Raw genomic sequence first — 16042 nt, 5'->3', positions numbered from 1 at the left:
AACACCCACCCACCGACATTCTCCAATCATTGACAGACCAGCACTTCCTGGCCAACTCACTTGTTATCAGGCCGGCTGATAAATGCCAATTAAAAGACGTGTCCTGTAACATTTACGTGGGGACCTCAGTTTATTAGCCACATGCCATTCTTGTCCTCCAGCATGGCTGGTGCTTTAACACGAGCTCCACCATATTAACAATGAAGGGTGTATTTTGCGGAGAGCAAGCACTCAAACAAAAACACAGAAGACATTTTGTACAACCAGCCTTTTATTGGTAGCAGAGTGAAAACAAAAACGCATTAGTTCTTGTAGCCGCAGCTGGCTCTGCGACCACGGGCTCTCTCGAACTTCCTGCCCTTGGAGCGGACGTAGGGCCTGGAGAAAGACACAAAAGGGTTTAAATTTAGCATATCTAACACATAAGATTAAGTTCCATTTGTCCCTTGAACTCAATGTCAGTGGTAAAAATCGATCTTTTATTTTTCCAGTGGGAAAAGACTGAAGCAGGTATTTGAATGAAGCCTTTCATAGCTGGGCCTTTACATCATCCTGTGAGTCACAATCCAGCTATGTTGATGGATCATACATCATCCTAAGAGCTTCATTTGTTTGGGACAAAGTGCTGGAATTTATTTTGTTTGGGAACACATTTCCATCAATTCATCATTACCTTACATCAGCCTCACATGTCTTTACTTGTTAAAGGTAGGTTTCATCAACATATGAAGTACTTTATAAGTGTCTTCTGATTTATCTCAAGAGTCTTTTTATAACATCATTAACATGTGTGAAAGACATTGTTCTACACTGACAACCAACAGCACCTCTGAACTCCTCAAACCTTAAAACTATTGTATTTAAAAACATCAAACACTGATTAAATCAAGAGATATGTACCATGTCTACCACCTGTGAGATTAATTTACTAATTATGACTGAAGTGCTTACCACTTCAATCATGCTTTTAAAAGGGCGGAGATTTCTAATTCAATTTTGCAATCTCGTCCTAGGAGATGAGCCCAAGAAACAGCTGGATGTGTATTTACTAAGTCTGAATGTAAACTTTTTTTTTTTTTTTTTTTTTAAAAAGCATGCCAGAATAAGGAAATCTTTTAATTCTGGCCTTTGTGGACTCCTGGGCATTTAAAGCATGAAGCAACAGTAGACTACTGAGAATCCCTTGAGCAGTTTTCAAACATGCATTGGAAGCGCTTCTCACAGCTGTGTGAGTATGATGACCATCAAAAACTTAACCACAAGAGCACAAAACTCTGTCCAGACATTCTGAATATGTCACTTCCTGCTAAAACTAAACATTGATTAGTGATTAGAGAACTATGAGGCTTATAATCTCCTTATGTGTGCTACAGACAAGAAAGGGCAAGTTAAGGCAAGTGTGGACAATAGTCTCCCTGATTCTCTCAACGCAGTCCTGAGTACATGCACATAACCAGCTTTAGTTAAAGGCTAAGTAGGGCTGTGCGATATGACCAAAATCTCATATCCCGATATAAAACATCTAATAACGATAATGATATAAAATCACAAAATTTTAACATTTTCTGTAAATTCTGTGAATCTCGGGCAGCTCGACTCGTGAAGTGTTTCCAGCTGGGCGCCATGTACCTGGAGTCCAGTGTTTTAACCGATGCATGAAACTACACATTTTTAGTCATAAGTTGTAACGGCCGCCGTTTTCTTTGTGAGTATTTATTACACGGCGTGCTGCGGGGAAAAGCCTGTTCTAACGTTTGAGTCTAAGGTTTATTTTTTAGCACCTGACGGCTCTTTTTTGCTTCTCATCCGTAAACACTGCATACTCTTTCACGTGATTCAGTTTATTTTGAAGAGTCTCAACAGGATCTTGAGCTTTATTGTGAAAGGTTTATGTGGAAAATAAACAAGCGGATACGGGATGGTCGTTGTTGCTAACGACAACTAAAAACAGGCGCTTGTCCGTCTGTAGTGTGGTTATATAAAAGAGAACTTTAAGAAATTAATATAGCCACTACAGTGACCATCAAAACGATGAAAAAATATTGCAGTAAACAGTTTATTTTACGATACCACGAAACAAATGATAGCGTAAAATGAAACGATAGATGTTTTTATATCGTCATCCGATATATATTGTTATATCGAACAGCCCTAAGGCTAAGTAGTTTTTTACAACAGCAACTTCACATCAGATGTACACTTACTTGGTGTGGCTGTGAGGGGTTCCAGGAGCCTTTCCAAAGTGCCTGTAAACCTCTCTGGCTTTACGGGGTCCTGGAGGAAAAGACGATATTAAAGGTTAAAATATACATACACACACACACACACACACACACACACACGTAAGTATGTACACACACACACAAGTCATAACTGATGGGAGACCCGGACCCAGTTCCAATCAAACATCACTCCAACTCTGATTTAGTTCAAGTATTCTTTTAAAAAAATATATAATTTGTATAATAATAATAATAATAATAATTTGTATATAATTTGTTTCCTTTTCCTTATGTCAGATATTAAATTAAGTGCAAGAATCACGATCGTGGCTGAGGGGCGATCGTGGCTCAAGAGTTGGCAGTTCGTCTTGTAATCGGAAGGTTGCCGGTTCGAGCCCTGGATCCGACAGTCTCGGTCGTTGTGTCCTTGAGAAAGACACTTCACCCGTTGCCTACTGGTGGTGGTCAGAGGGCCCGGTGGCGCCAGTGTCCGGCAGCCTCGCCTCTGTCAATGCGCCCCATCACCAGTGTGTGAATGGGTGGATGACTGAATGTGTAAAGCGTTTTGGGGTCCTTAGGGACTAGTAAAGCGCTATACAAATGCAGTCCATTTACCATTTAAGTGCAAGAATTACATTTTAGTACGGACCAGATTTGTAAATATTAGGGAAGCACCACTGCAAGTTTTTCGAAGTTATAATGCTCCGACCTCAGGTGTCTGCTGATGCTGAATATGATGTCCTAACTGCTGTTTGCTTCCTACATGCTATGCTACCTCCACCTGCACCAAACAGTGAACTGCTGCTGAGGTGTGACAAATTAATCACAAATGAATCGATCCGCCAATACGAGATAAAGCTGTTTGAATCAAGAGTCAAATATCACACTGATAGATCCTTACCAGATATACTAAACACCTGAAGGAACAAGAAGACTGAAAGCCTTAAGAGTGTAACAGACCCTAAAATCTAATATTTGCACTTATTTAATGTAATTATCAAGGCTATTTGAGGAAGAAAAAAAAAAAGCAGACGACAAATGTTTAACACAATGCTGCAACATTATAGTATGTAATTACTAGGGGTGCAACGATACACAAAATTCATGGTTTCGTTCGGTTCGATACTTTGGTGTCACGGTTCGATACAAAAAAATGTTCATGCCTTTTTAATTTGTCATTTATTAAAATTATAAATATATATTTTAACTCAAAAGTACAGTTTTTAAATTTAATGTTGCTGAAACAACAAAGTAATAAAAAAAAAAAATCTGATTGAGAAATCACTCATCTTTGGAAAAGAGAGTTTATTACAGAGAAATGGCTCTTTCCAAAATAAAAGCTATACTATACTCTTCTTCTGGGCTATATTCTCAGCAGCATATTAAACATATGCTCCCCATAAGGAGAATCATGTGCTAACTGCTGTCTAAATGACTCAGGTAAAGTTTGTAGCATGCGTGCTTGTTGTTTGTCTGCTTCCACTTCTCTTTGCACTAGGATGATGTCGGCGTAAATGTGCAGTCATATTCGTTGTGTTCCCACTAGTGCTGTCAGCGTTAATCTGAAATGACATTAACGCCACAACACGGCAAATCTCCGTTAACGAGCTACCGCAGATCACCCCGTGCATGGGGCTGGACGGCATCAACACGTTAACGAACAAACTGCGCTAACGCAGTAGTTCCCACCCATGTAATTGAGCATTGCGTGGCACATCCGACATACTGTTTTACTTTTGTCCATGACGCGCTTACCTTCAGGGTCATACTTCACATGAAGACCAAAATAGTTCCAAAGGCCAGATCTGAATGAGGGTGGGGGAGGTTCAATTTGCCATGTTGCAACGAGCTTAGCTTCTGTCTTGCTAGCTTGTGCTGCACTCAGTGGATCTGCGCTCGACAGTGCAGCCTAGGTGGAGTAGTCGAACGCAGATCCACTGAGTGCTCAACACAGACAGCATCGTCAGAAGAAAAGTTGATAAAATAAATTAAAAATTTTGTATTGTTCGATACATATGCGGACCGAACCGAAAGCACTGTATCGAACGGTTCAATATCGATACGAGTATCGTTGCACCCCTAGTAATTACCTAAGCTAAACTAAAAATTTACATGTGAACTGAACTAAAGTGATTGTTTGAAGTTAGAAAACTGTAATAAAATAACAAGAGGACACGTCCTTAGTTTTAGTATTCGTTGGTTTGGTGAACTGTGTAATCACAGCTTGCCTAACGAGACTTTGGATGTCTTCAAGACTGTGATTCTACCAGTTTCAATTCTACTACTTAAAACCTGTTAATGATTATCCTAAATATTGTACCTTGGGCATACAATATCCACCTAATAATCAAGTATAAAGCTAACACAGAAACTAATAAAAACTTAACATTCTCAAACAATTAAAAAAAATAAAATAAAATAAAAAATTTAGAAACAAGCAATCTGCTCTGGAAAAATACTGAACTTCAACCCAGTCATCAGTTCTTATTGCATGTGATTATTGGTGTTATTTGCCAATTTCTTGGTTGTACCGATATTTAAATGAGTAAAATTTAATGCTTGGTTATCTCTAATGACAATAATGACTGAACATTCCCTCAAAAAAAAAGTCAGGTGAACAAATCTTATGTGGTTTCAGATAGGCTAAGACAGCGTTCTCTTGTGGAGAAATAAGATATTGACTGCCATTGAAAGCAGAAAAATACATAGTTGTTTGATGTACAATCCTCATCCATTGCAGTGTGTTCTTAGCCTCCAAATAGCCAATGAAGCTCAACCACTACAGCTTCAGCAAACTGCATACTTAAGCTGTTATCTGGTACATCTTCCTTATTGGCCAGTTTCTAGGGTATCTGGTGGAAACAGCTTGTTTCAAAAATAGGATCTCCAACTCAATATGTTCAGTTACCTGACAGCAGCACCGTGCCTTGTCCTTTGGGAGAAGCCAAAGCCAGCTGGTCGAAGGTCATCACCTGACCTCCTGCCTTCAGGATCCTATGGCGGGCACCATCAGTCACCCTCAGAGCACAAATCTGTGGGACAGCAAGCAAGAGGTGAGGTCTGATTTGAGATTTTTTTTTAAGCCACCTTTACAATGTTGAAGAAGCAGTTAGTAAATGTATTTTCTGGTGGGGGTGGGAGTGAAGTTGAACTGTTTTTTTCTTAAATGTAAGACCTACCTTGAGCTTGGGGATATCCTGAATCCTGACATCATCAGTGACTGTTCCCACGACGACAGCGATTTTGTTCTCACGGCCGGGAAGCTTCATCTTACGGATCTAGGGGAAAAAAAATAAACAAACAAAAAAAGAAGAAGAAATTGAGGCAAATCAATGTGTGATTATAGAACTGATAACAGGGAGCACTAAAATAAAAATCCAGTGATTTGTTTTACAGAATCTCTAAAGACGCATTAAAAACTAAATGGAAAGAGTAGCAGAGATGCACCGATCCAGGGCGCATAATCAGCCAACTTTCCAACATTCTGGTTCCAACAACCAGCCTCCTACATGACCGACTTACCATTACCATGAAGCTTACCATTTCATGAATGCGCAACACAGAAAAGAAGTTGCACTCACACACTCACAGCTATACCGGACATGCTGCGAGTGTGGGTTTCACACTGAGCGAAAACAACAAGTTGTCCACTTATGTCAGGAATGTTCATACCAGGAAAACCAAATCTAACCAAAACCTAAACACAGACATTTTAAAGAAACTCAAACGTAAAGCATCTAGAACTAAAGCAATCCAAAGCTCAGAGACAGCCACCAGTCAGCAGCCTCAGTATGCGCAAAGGGTCAAAGCAGTTAAGAGGAAAATTATGGCAATGAGTAACATTATTATTCCAGTATCCGGCATTTGTCTTCTTACACAAATCTGCTGAACCAGCTTTGATTGATGTGATCAAATCTGTCAGGTAACAGTAGGCATACAGCAACTCATTTTCCATTAAATTTTTCTACCTCTTTCCATCCATTGTTTCATTTGTTCAAACGAGAGATCCTGTAACTTTCTGCAGCTTGGGTGAAACTGTAAAGTGAGCCTCTTTTATTATAAGAGTAACTTCTTCCTTAAAGAATTAATTTTGTTAGTATATGCTGTCAATTGTAGTCCTTAGAAAGGAAATACACTCAAAAAATTGGAAATCTGAATCAGTAAACTGCAATTAGTGCATCTCTCATAAGAAGAAACCTTAGAGAAGCCCTGATAGCCCTCTTCCAGCTTTATTTTAGGTTCACTGCACAGTTCGGTACATTAGACCAGGGATGCTGAAGACTAACCCATTAACCTGGACACCATAGTAAAAGCAAACAGGAGAATATATGTGTGACAATCAAAGTGAGAGGAAGAAAGACCTACCAGGCGGGAGACAGCAATGGGAGGCCTGTTGGTTCTGCTCATGAACAGCCTCCTCAGGACGACCCTGTTGAAGGGAGCATTGGAGCGGCGGGCCAAGAACCTGTACAACTGTTAAAGGCAAAACACCAGGAATGTCAGGATTACAGGTTTCAGACTGTTCAATAGTTAAAATGCACAAGCTACCATTTCAAACTTCACACACCTAGAAATTAATCTTACCTTGACCAGGAGCCTCAGATAGATATCCTGGCTCTTTGGCTCCTTCCTGTGCACCTTACGGTCCTTGTTGTGCCTGATGTCGACTCCCTGGAAAATTGATTAGAAGCAGATTCATATATTAATCAGGTAAGAAGAACATATAATCTTGACCAAGAACACCTCATACGTCTAACCCTCAACTGTTTATCTTTAAAATAAAAAATATAACACCGAAAACAAAATAGCATACATTTAAGAGGGATATTACACACTACATAGCTCATACTCATCCACATAACAGCGGCCGATACACACGTTGACACTCTGCAGCTAACCGCTAACTCTGAACGGCACAGCAAACATGCACATAGCGTCAAATAAGGAAACTTCTGATCTTACGACACATACGTTGAAGTTGGGACAAAAATAAACAGTGACCTGTGATAATATATGGCATCATTAACCCATTGTAAATCTGACTTATTCTCAACTTGGAGCCGTAAAGCTACCACCGGTGTCGACTCCCAAGAATATAGGCTAATGTGAATTATAAAGTCAAATCACACGAAATCTTAGCACGACTCGGACATAAAGTATGTTTATAACGTGTAAATGTTTTCATCTAAAACATCAGGTGGTTTAATTCAGAGGATGACCGCGGATAGTCTGACTATCGTGTTTTAGAAATTCTGTTAGCAGGACCTACCATCTTGGACTCAGAGCGAAAAGGGAAAAGGAAGACCCGAGGTCTCGCGATAAGCTGTGCGCTTAGATCTCAGGCGCCTGATTGGTTAGAGAGCATGCGTTTCCTGCCCCAACAGCTCGGATGATATAGGATGGCGCCTCCAGTGGTAGAAACAGAAAATGAGCATTTCTCGAGTTCACCTTTTCGCATCTTTTTGGTTTAATTTAGTTATAAGTATTTAAGCAAATTAGTACATTGAGTAAAATACTAGAAGGATTATTTTTTTATCAGGCATTTTGAAATTAAACACGGAATTTCACCCAAAAAGTAGTTTTATATCACAGACCTTTAAAAATGAATTGTTTAGATTACATTTTGTATCAGAAATGGTTTAGCAACAGGAGCATGATTTATATTTAGCATATGAACAAATTGTTTTGGTTAGTTAAGTGGAAAATTTTACGTGACCTCATTATTAAAATTATAATAGCCTTCGTTTTTACCAGGCATTCATACCAGGTAATGTGTCTTGCGTTTTCCATGCTACATCGCTGCACCATGCATTCTGCAAATGAAGCTGAGGCCACAGGGTGTCGCCAAAATGCAAATAAAGCGACATCATATTTGAATTTTAATATGTTTTATTGCTCCCTGACATCTTTATTCCTCTCAGATCTTTGACATTTGCAGTGCCGTTTTATTACTACCCCGTTTTTCTATGCTGATCTCTCAAGTGGTTCTTGTTGTGATAATGATTTTTGATCCATGCATATTGGAGGATTAACAGCCCAAAACGGTCGCACGACTGAAAAATCGGCTCAAAATGGGCCAAAAAAATCGCACAGTGTATGCCCAGGGAGCACCTGAAGGAAGTGGTGGTGTACACTAAGTATTCATTCAAATACTATGTTTAAAAAGAAAAAAAAACAACAACACCCAGAAGTCAACAGGTTATGATCTCAAACACATTCCCAGATGTTTGAGTTAGTAAGCTGCAAATTTGAGATAAGCCAAATTTATTGACGGTGAAAATTTCGTTTGTTTTGATTCAATAGCGGAAAATAAACTTTAGTATTTCATATTTTGGTAAAGTTGGAAGTGAAGTAGAACATATAATGTTATTAAATTAACAGCCATTAACATGATGAGATCATTTTATACACAGAAACACAGTTAAACCAAACTGTTTGTGTATCTGTACAATGTATTTTCCCACTTTGTTCTTTAATGTGACAAACTAAAAACTCACGTTAATCAACCAAAGTAACTTACACAGAGAAACAGACACGCTGAGCAGAATTCTATATGATGCTTTTAATTACATTAACACGGGACACCTCCCTGCAGGTGGAGGAGAGGGGCTGGGGGAGTGGAGGTGAAGACATGAAAGCAGGAAGGTTGAGGGTGTGGAGAAGGATGTATGGGGTCTGCAGGTGAGGGTCTTAACAGAGGAAGGTGGAGAAAGGAGGTCAGAGGGTCTCGTGTCTATCTTAAAGTTCAGCAGCCTCCTCAATGCCCCTTTCAGCAAAAAACTTCCTAAACAATCTCCATTTACCGCTTTCCTTCTTTTCTGGCTCCTCTTTCTCTTCCACTTCCATTTGTTCTTGCTTCTCTTGCATTTTCTCGTCTTTTGTGGCGTCTGTCTCTTGCTCACAACATTTTCTCTGCCCATACAACTCCATCAAGTTTGTATAATTCTGCAGAAGTGCTTTGTAGTTATTCTTAAGTTGCTCCAATTGTTCCTCCTCATCTTTAGGCTCCTCTTTCATGTGTTTACACTCCTGCTGGTGTTCCAGCATTTCCTCCACACCTTTCTGACTCTGGGCCTCTTTGTCTGGCTTCACTTTTACACTTGCATCTTTTGGATTTTCCATTTCTTGCTTCTGCTCCTCCGCTGTTTTCTTTTCTGCTTCCAGTTGTTTGTAACGTTCTTCAAGTTCCTTGTATTTCTGCTCTGTTTCGTTTTTATACTTTACAAAAAGATCCCAGTGGATGTAGCGTTGCCTTTCTTCCAAGAGACCATTTAGACGTCTCCTCAGCATGTATGCGCTCTCGCTGAGGTCTTGGTTTGCTCTTCGGAGGGCGTTGATCTCATTGTAAGGCGGACCACCCCAGCGAGGAGCGCCAATGTTTAGTGGATTTCTTTGGTAGTTGAACCTTTGGGTCATTGTAAAAAAACTAACTTTTTTCTTTACCTTAAACAAAAGAAATCCTTTCTAGACACGAAATTTAACGTTGAATAAAGTCTTTTGCTGTTTGCAGTTGAAGAGCTTGTTAGGTTTTGACGGAAGAAAACACACTGATGAGACAAGCAAAGAAGGTTTAAACGACGCTTTCAGCTGTTTGCCACCGCGTGTCCATGGCAACGACCTTTGACAGGGCTCAAAGTTATTTTGCTCTTCAAAAACAAATAAATAACGACACACAGCACACAGTTTTGTATTTATAATTTTGTTCCACTTTCCCTTTTCCCCAAATATATTCAATACATTTTTGGTTTTCCTTAACAAATTTTCTGTTTTTGGTCTCATCCTTCACACCATCTGGGCTCCATAAAGAACTTTTTCTTCTGCGTGTCAGTCAGTTAAACTCACCCATTGCGATAAAACTAGCCCTTAAATAACTTCGCGTTACGAGAGCACATCTAAAAATACTTTTACTGCTATATTAATAGTAGTAATAATATCGTATTTTAGTATTTTCTTATATTTTTCTAGGTAGATGGAAAATGAAGAGGCAATTTTATGACAAAAATCAGTGACGCAGACTTAAATCACCCTTTAACAGAAATACAGCGAAAGCTCAGACTGTTCTGATAATAATGCGTTGGCATTAATTACAAAGATTCTGCTTATTTTTACGTGTTCTCTAATTATCTTAAACAAAAAACTTAGTTATTGTAGCTTAAATCGTTAGAGATTTAAGCGGTTCATTTTAACTTTCTGAATCACTCTGCTGGTATATCGGGAGTTGCGGCCAAGGAGCTGATCTACTTAATTATTTTAGTTTGTTAAAAATTCTATTCATCTTCTGCTTGAATTTGTCTTCAGTGTTTGTAACAGTAAAGCTCCAGATTACAATGACAGCAAATCACAACAGCAGCCTGTATTCAATTGGTTTATTTTTTTATTCACTACAACATTTAAGGTTTGTATAAGAGACTGAGAGAGGAGGACAGAGAGGGAGAGAAAGGAAAATATGTGATTGACTGAAATGTGCCTGTTTCTCATCTTGTCAGCTTTGCAACAACTAGTTCTTTAAAGACTGAGCATTTGCTCGGGTTTTTCTAACTAAAGCCACGAGAGAAGTGAGGATGAAAGAGAGGAAGTTTAAAGCACCTGCCCCTTTCCTGATTGGTGCCGTAATTGCCCTTTTGTTGAGGCAATTTTTAAATCTTTATTTATTTATTTTATGTGTGTGTGCGTGTGGGGTCTTGCCTGCGCCCCTCAACAATAATATTTAACTATTAATCACAGTTTTGCTAAATAAAAGGATCTGGCTTGCATCAGTCACATGACTACTATTAACCAATGATCGCCCTTGACTGCAGAGCGCGCTGGTTACGAGCCAGGAACGAAGAGCGCGCGTATTTTTTTTGCCGTCTGAGCGGTGCTTAGCTGACGAATTGAAACAAATGGGCGTGCCGTGTGTGCACCAGCGCAACTAATATTAGCTGTCCTTTTATTAACTGCACAAGTAATGCTAGTCACAGCTGCTAGCTGGCTGGGTAAGGGTGTCAGGGATCTTAGTCTGTCCACCGTTTAGGGAACATATTTAGTTTTAAAGTAAGTTCAAGGGCTTTTCCTGCCTTTCTGGAGGACTTATTCGATTTTTTTTGGTGAAATATATGCATATCCACATAATTTTGAATTATTATAATTATGATATTCTGAAAAAACACTTTAAAAAATATGGATTTATATTTCAAATATGACAAAGTGCTGATTTTACAGCAGCAAAATGATTGTCTCTCTAGAGTTTAAACATTTAACAAACTTTCTGCCTGCATAGACTGGGTAGTCAAACAAATTGAATCCCCATAAGTACATTATTTTATATTTTTTGCTTTATTTTTTATTTTAATTACTTTATTGTTATAGCACTAGGAATAAATAATAAGGGAAGTACTCTGGATCAGCACCATGATGCAAAATCTATAAAGATTTTTTGCAAAGGATTCAGGTAAAATTAATGGCTACAGTGACCCTGAGCCATTGCTAATAGCTAAAGTGTAGCTTTAGCTATTATTATTATTATTTTTTCCTCGCATTTGGTTGCAGTATTCTCTTAGTCTGTTTAAATCAAATGATTTCACCAGATCCTCTTAACCTTTTATTCACAATAGAACAAAACATGTCAAAAACTGAGACAATGTATCATGTGACGTTTAAAGAAAAATATTAGCTCATTTTGAATCTGATGGCAGAAACACATCTCAAAAAAGTTGGGATAAGTCCACATTTACTACAATGTAGCATCGCGTCTTTGTTTAACAGCAGCCTGTAAACATCTGGGAACAGACCAGCTGCTGGGGTTTATGGGTTTCTGATGTATATAAATCACTGCATTCAGATTTTACTCACAGTGTCCCAGCTTTTTTGGAATTGTGTTTTTAGTTAGTTTACTAAAGCCTTCGATGTGACGGGGAGAGTCTCAGGTTCTTTCCTATTCATGGTGTCGCTGCTGTCTGAGGTGACACAGGAAGATTGTGAAAACCAGGGCGACACCACCCAGAAACACCGTCCGAGCCACAGGGGGGACGAATGCAAAGTTCACTGCCTGAGGTGATGGGAAAGAAGAAAAATGGATATCATGATTGTGAAAGCCTGTCTCTTAGTCTGTGTGTGCAGAGAAGAGTTGAGCAAACCTGCATTGTTGACCAAAATACTACCCCAGTCTACAGAGTGGGAGAGAGAGAGAGATTATTACAGGAGATCTGGGAACATATCGCCATCATGAAGTTTAATAAAGACAGACGATGACTTTATACGTACCTTGTAAGATGTCCAAAATTTCTGCCTCCAGTCTTCAAGTGGGTCATCTTTGTGTTCAAGTAAACTCAAACCTACAATGTAGACAGATTTTTTTTTTTCAATCTGTCATTTAAAACTCACTTTTTTTTACCCAATTATTCATGGGTAGATTTGTGTTACTTGGTAATAACTATAAGGTAAACCGTTTGATTAATTCAGATGTATTGATGTAACCTAAAATGTTTGTGCAGATCAGTTGAGTATGCGAACATTTGAGATTTGTCCATATGTAATCCATGACTGAGGACAAAGCTTGTAATACTACAACAGTAATGAGCAGAAGTAGTCATGTTTAGTAATAAAACAGTGATGCCATCAGTACGGTTATATTAGTGTTCTTAGAATTAGGAGGCTTTTTTAGATGAATTAAGTTTATATACAATATACAGTGATCTAATAGGTGTTTTTTCATAGGTGAAGGCTGTTATGAAAACCAGAGTAGACCAAAGAGTCCAATTAGCATGCTAACAGTAACACCTGCTGACTATGGTCTTGAAAAGGGAAAATATCCAGTTCACAGAGTGAAAATGCCTTGTTGATGTCAGTGGTCTTGGAAGGATGGACAAACTGCAGGAAGGCCATAGTGATTTAAAGCATCTCTGAAGCAGCAGCAGTAGAAGAGCGCACACTAGGTGTCATTCCTGCCAGCTAACAACAGAAAGCTGAGGCTACAGTTCACATGGGCCACTAAAATTAGACAATACAAGATTAGAAAATCAGTGCCTGGTCTAATGAGTCTTGAGTTCTGCTGAGACATTTGGTTAGTTGGGTCAGAATTTGGCATAAGCAACATGAAATCTTGGAAAGGATTGTGTAAACGGTTCAGCGTAGTGGTGATGTAACAATAGGATTCTTTCTTTGCACATTTTGGGCCTGTTAGTATCAACTGAGCATCATTTAAACACCACAGCCTGCCTGAGTGTTGTCCACTCTTTTATAACCACAGTGTACACATCTTCTGATGGCTGCTTCCTGGATAACACATATCACAAATCTCATATCATCTCAAACTGATTTCTGGGCCATGACAGATTACTCAAATGGCCCTCAGTCACCAGATCTCAGACTTCCAATAAAACACCTTTGGGATGTAGTGGAATGGGAGATTCATTATGGATGAGCAGCTGAAAAATTTGCAGCATGTGTGATGGTATCGTATCAATATGGACCAAAATGTCTGAGAAATGTTTCCAGCACCTTGTTGAATTGACACTATGACAATAGATACCCCAACTCACTACTGACCTGTACCCAATAAGTTGACTAGTGAATATAGCTGCCATTAATTCCAAGTGGTATGGTGCAGTTGCATGGTCAGCAGATTCATACTGACTGTGAAAAACATCCAATAAAACAGTAAAACTATGTAGATGTCTATCTGAAGCCTGACTGGTGAACTCTGTCTTAGATTATGGGGATTTTCTTTACACAAAAAACTTATTTAAAAAAAAAATATATATATAGTACCTTTCAAGATAAATATTACAAATTGTGTCACATCCAATGGGGTAAAAACATAAAGACATAAAGAAAATATAAGTTTTTAGCTGCTTTTTAAAAACTACCAGCAAATCTACAGATCTCAAATTCAGAGTCTAGGAACCAGTCTTCCAAAAGCTCTGCCATCTTTAGATGTCAAACTTGTATGATGCACAGCCATCAGGTGTTGATCACATGACCTTAGCCTCCTGCTGGAGGTTCACAAATAGCTCTAAAAGTCAAAACTAGAATCTAAAAATGGACCATATATGGGGCTCGGTCCATCACTTCAGATTTAGAATATTAGGCCATATCAGAAAAATCTAAATAAGCTTTGAGACACACATACCAATGTAAAAGGCACTGATGGTGAGAGGAGCCGCAATCAGCTGATCCACCACCACCTTCCCAGTTACTGCCTTTACTCCGCCTCCTGGCAGCATCTTCTCCAGCCCTCTGAGCCAGTGATAGTTGAAGTTGGCGTGGAAACAAAAACCGACGGTCGCCACTCGAGCCGTCTGATGCCAGTCGACTCCTACTAAATCCTCCGATGTGGATCCTGCTGCTGGTTTCTCACCCAGCACGCTCTGCTGTACGAGGTCAGCAGAGGCGAACAGGGCTGTGTATCCCAGGATGTTACTGATGTACGGGCGAGCTTTGAAAACAGCCCAGACCCACTTCATAGTGAGGAATCTGATAAGAGAGAGCATTAAAGCTGAAGTCATTCGACATTTTCCTAAGTTAGGAAAGCCGTTCACTGAAGGTTGAAAAACAGTGGGTGAGGAAATTCATCAGCATAAGGGCCAGGCTATGATTAGTGATCCCCTAAAATATCCAGACTTACCTTTCAGTGTTGCTCCTCTCACACTCTTCTGAGTCTCCCCAAAGCCAAAAAGACACAAACTACATTTCTCTGGACAAAGAGGATCATCAGCAGAGGCAAATCTACATGTGACGAGATCTCACAGGGTCAAAGTTCTGCTCCTGTTGCAGGGCACGTGTGATAAAGCCTTATCATCCCCCTGGAGAGGACTGTGAGAAAGCACAATATGTGAAGCGTGAGACTTGACTGAACACACATTAACAAACTCATGCTGTAAAGCTTAAACAGCTGAATGTATGTGCATGCAGATTTGATAACGACGGTTGAATGTACTCATTGCACTCATCGTGTAATGTCACTATGTAAGGAAATCCTGGTAAGAAAATCTCTAATCTCTAACACACTATGACTTACCACGCTATTCTTTGTAACCACACCAGAGCTGTGCACCCTTGGGCCCGAAGCACATGTAGTGTCACTATAAATAGATGCCACTCCTGCAGCAGCGATTCCCTTCTCTGAGTGAACCGCTTGGCTTTGAAAAGGCGCCGAAATCGGATAGAAGCAATTTTCAAGATTTTATGGCTTATTTTGAAATAAGTGAATGAATTTACACCTCTCACTTATGTGTTTTGTTTTGTTTTTACTGTGAACATTCTCACAAAATCACTGACATCTTCCGAGTAGTTACTCTGTGTCCCAACAGCCAAATGAAAGCATAAATGAGACGATGCCATTGCATTAACTGCTCCTAAATTTTGCCTCTGCATATCAGGATCTCACCTGCATTGGGTGATTTTTGCTTTTACTTGTGCTGTATTAGTATATATTGAATGTTTTTGCTCATTGGTTATTGGTTATTGGTTGAAATGTGTTTTGTTTGACATGCTTAAACACATTTTCTTGGTTTATTTAGTGAAAAGCCAAAATATCTGCAAACTTGTCAGTACAGATTAAGAAGCTGGGTGGATATTTCACTTGAGTAATATAAAGTAAAAGTACTGGACAATTTGTTAGGTACACCTCAGGAAAAGCAGGTTGGACCCCTTTTACTATCAGATCTGCTTCATTTTTTTATGTCAGAGATTCAACAAGGTGCTTTTGGTCCATATTGACACAACAGCATCACACAGCTGCTGCAGATTTTATCTGATTTCCCAGTGTGGGTCTCCCATTCTGCCTCACTCCAAAGGTGAGGAACTGCAACCGGATTGAATTCTGGTGACTGTGAAGGCCA

At 39.3% G+C, this 16042-nt stretch overlaps 2 protein-coding genes across 2 annotated transcripts; both read right to left on the bottom strand.

Moving 5' to 3' along the window:
- Positions 1-253: 253 nt before the first annotated feature.
- rpl18 (ribosomal protein L18) lies at positions 254-7590 on the bottom strand. The gene is made up of 7 exons (XM_084943260.1): positions 7492-7590; positions 6807-6893; positions 6588-6695; positions 5402-5500; positions 5131-5254; positions 2205-2274; positions 254-378 (listed from the first exon to the last, which is right to left on the bottom strand). Exons 1-7 carry the CDS (start codon positions 7492-7494, stop codon positions 303-305), a joined length of 567 nt encoding a protein of 188 aa, XP_084799386.1. The 5' UTR covers positions 7495-7590; the 3' UTR covers positions 254-302.
- A 4151-nt stretch (positions 7591-11741) lies between these two features.
- Positions 11742-14707, bottom strand: LOC146377798 (mpv17-like protein). The gene is given in 4 exon segments (XM_084945124.1): positions 11742-12249; positions 12338-12367; positions 12465-12535; positions 14332-14707. Coding segments are annotated over 4 exon segments (603 nt in total). The 3' UTR covers positions 11742-12123.
- Positions 14708-16042: the final 1335 nt, after the last annotated feature.

Source organism: Perissodus microlepis, chromosome 11, assembly GCF_051167445.1.
Source record: "Perissodus microlepis isolate ML-2025 ecotype Zambia chromosome 11, ASM5116744v1, whole genome shotgun sequence".
NCBI lineage: Eukaryota > Metazoa > Chordata > Actinopteri > Cichliformes > Cichlidae > Perissodus > Perissodus microlepis.
Note: the sequence above shows the minus strand (reverse complement) of the source record. Positions and strands in the feature narration are given on the sequence as shown.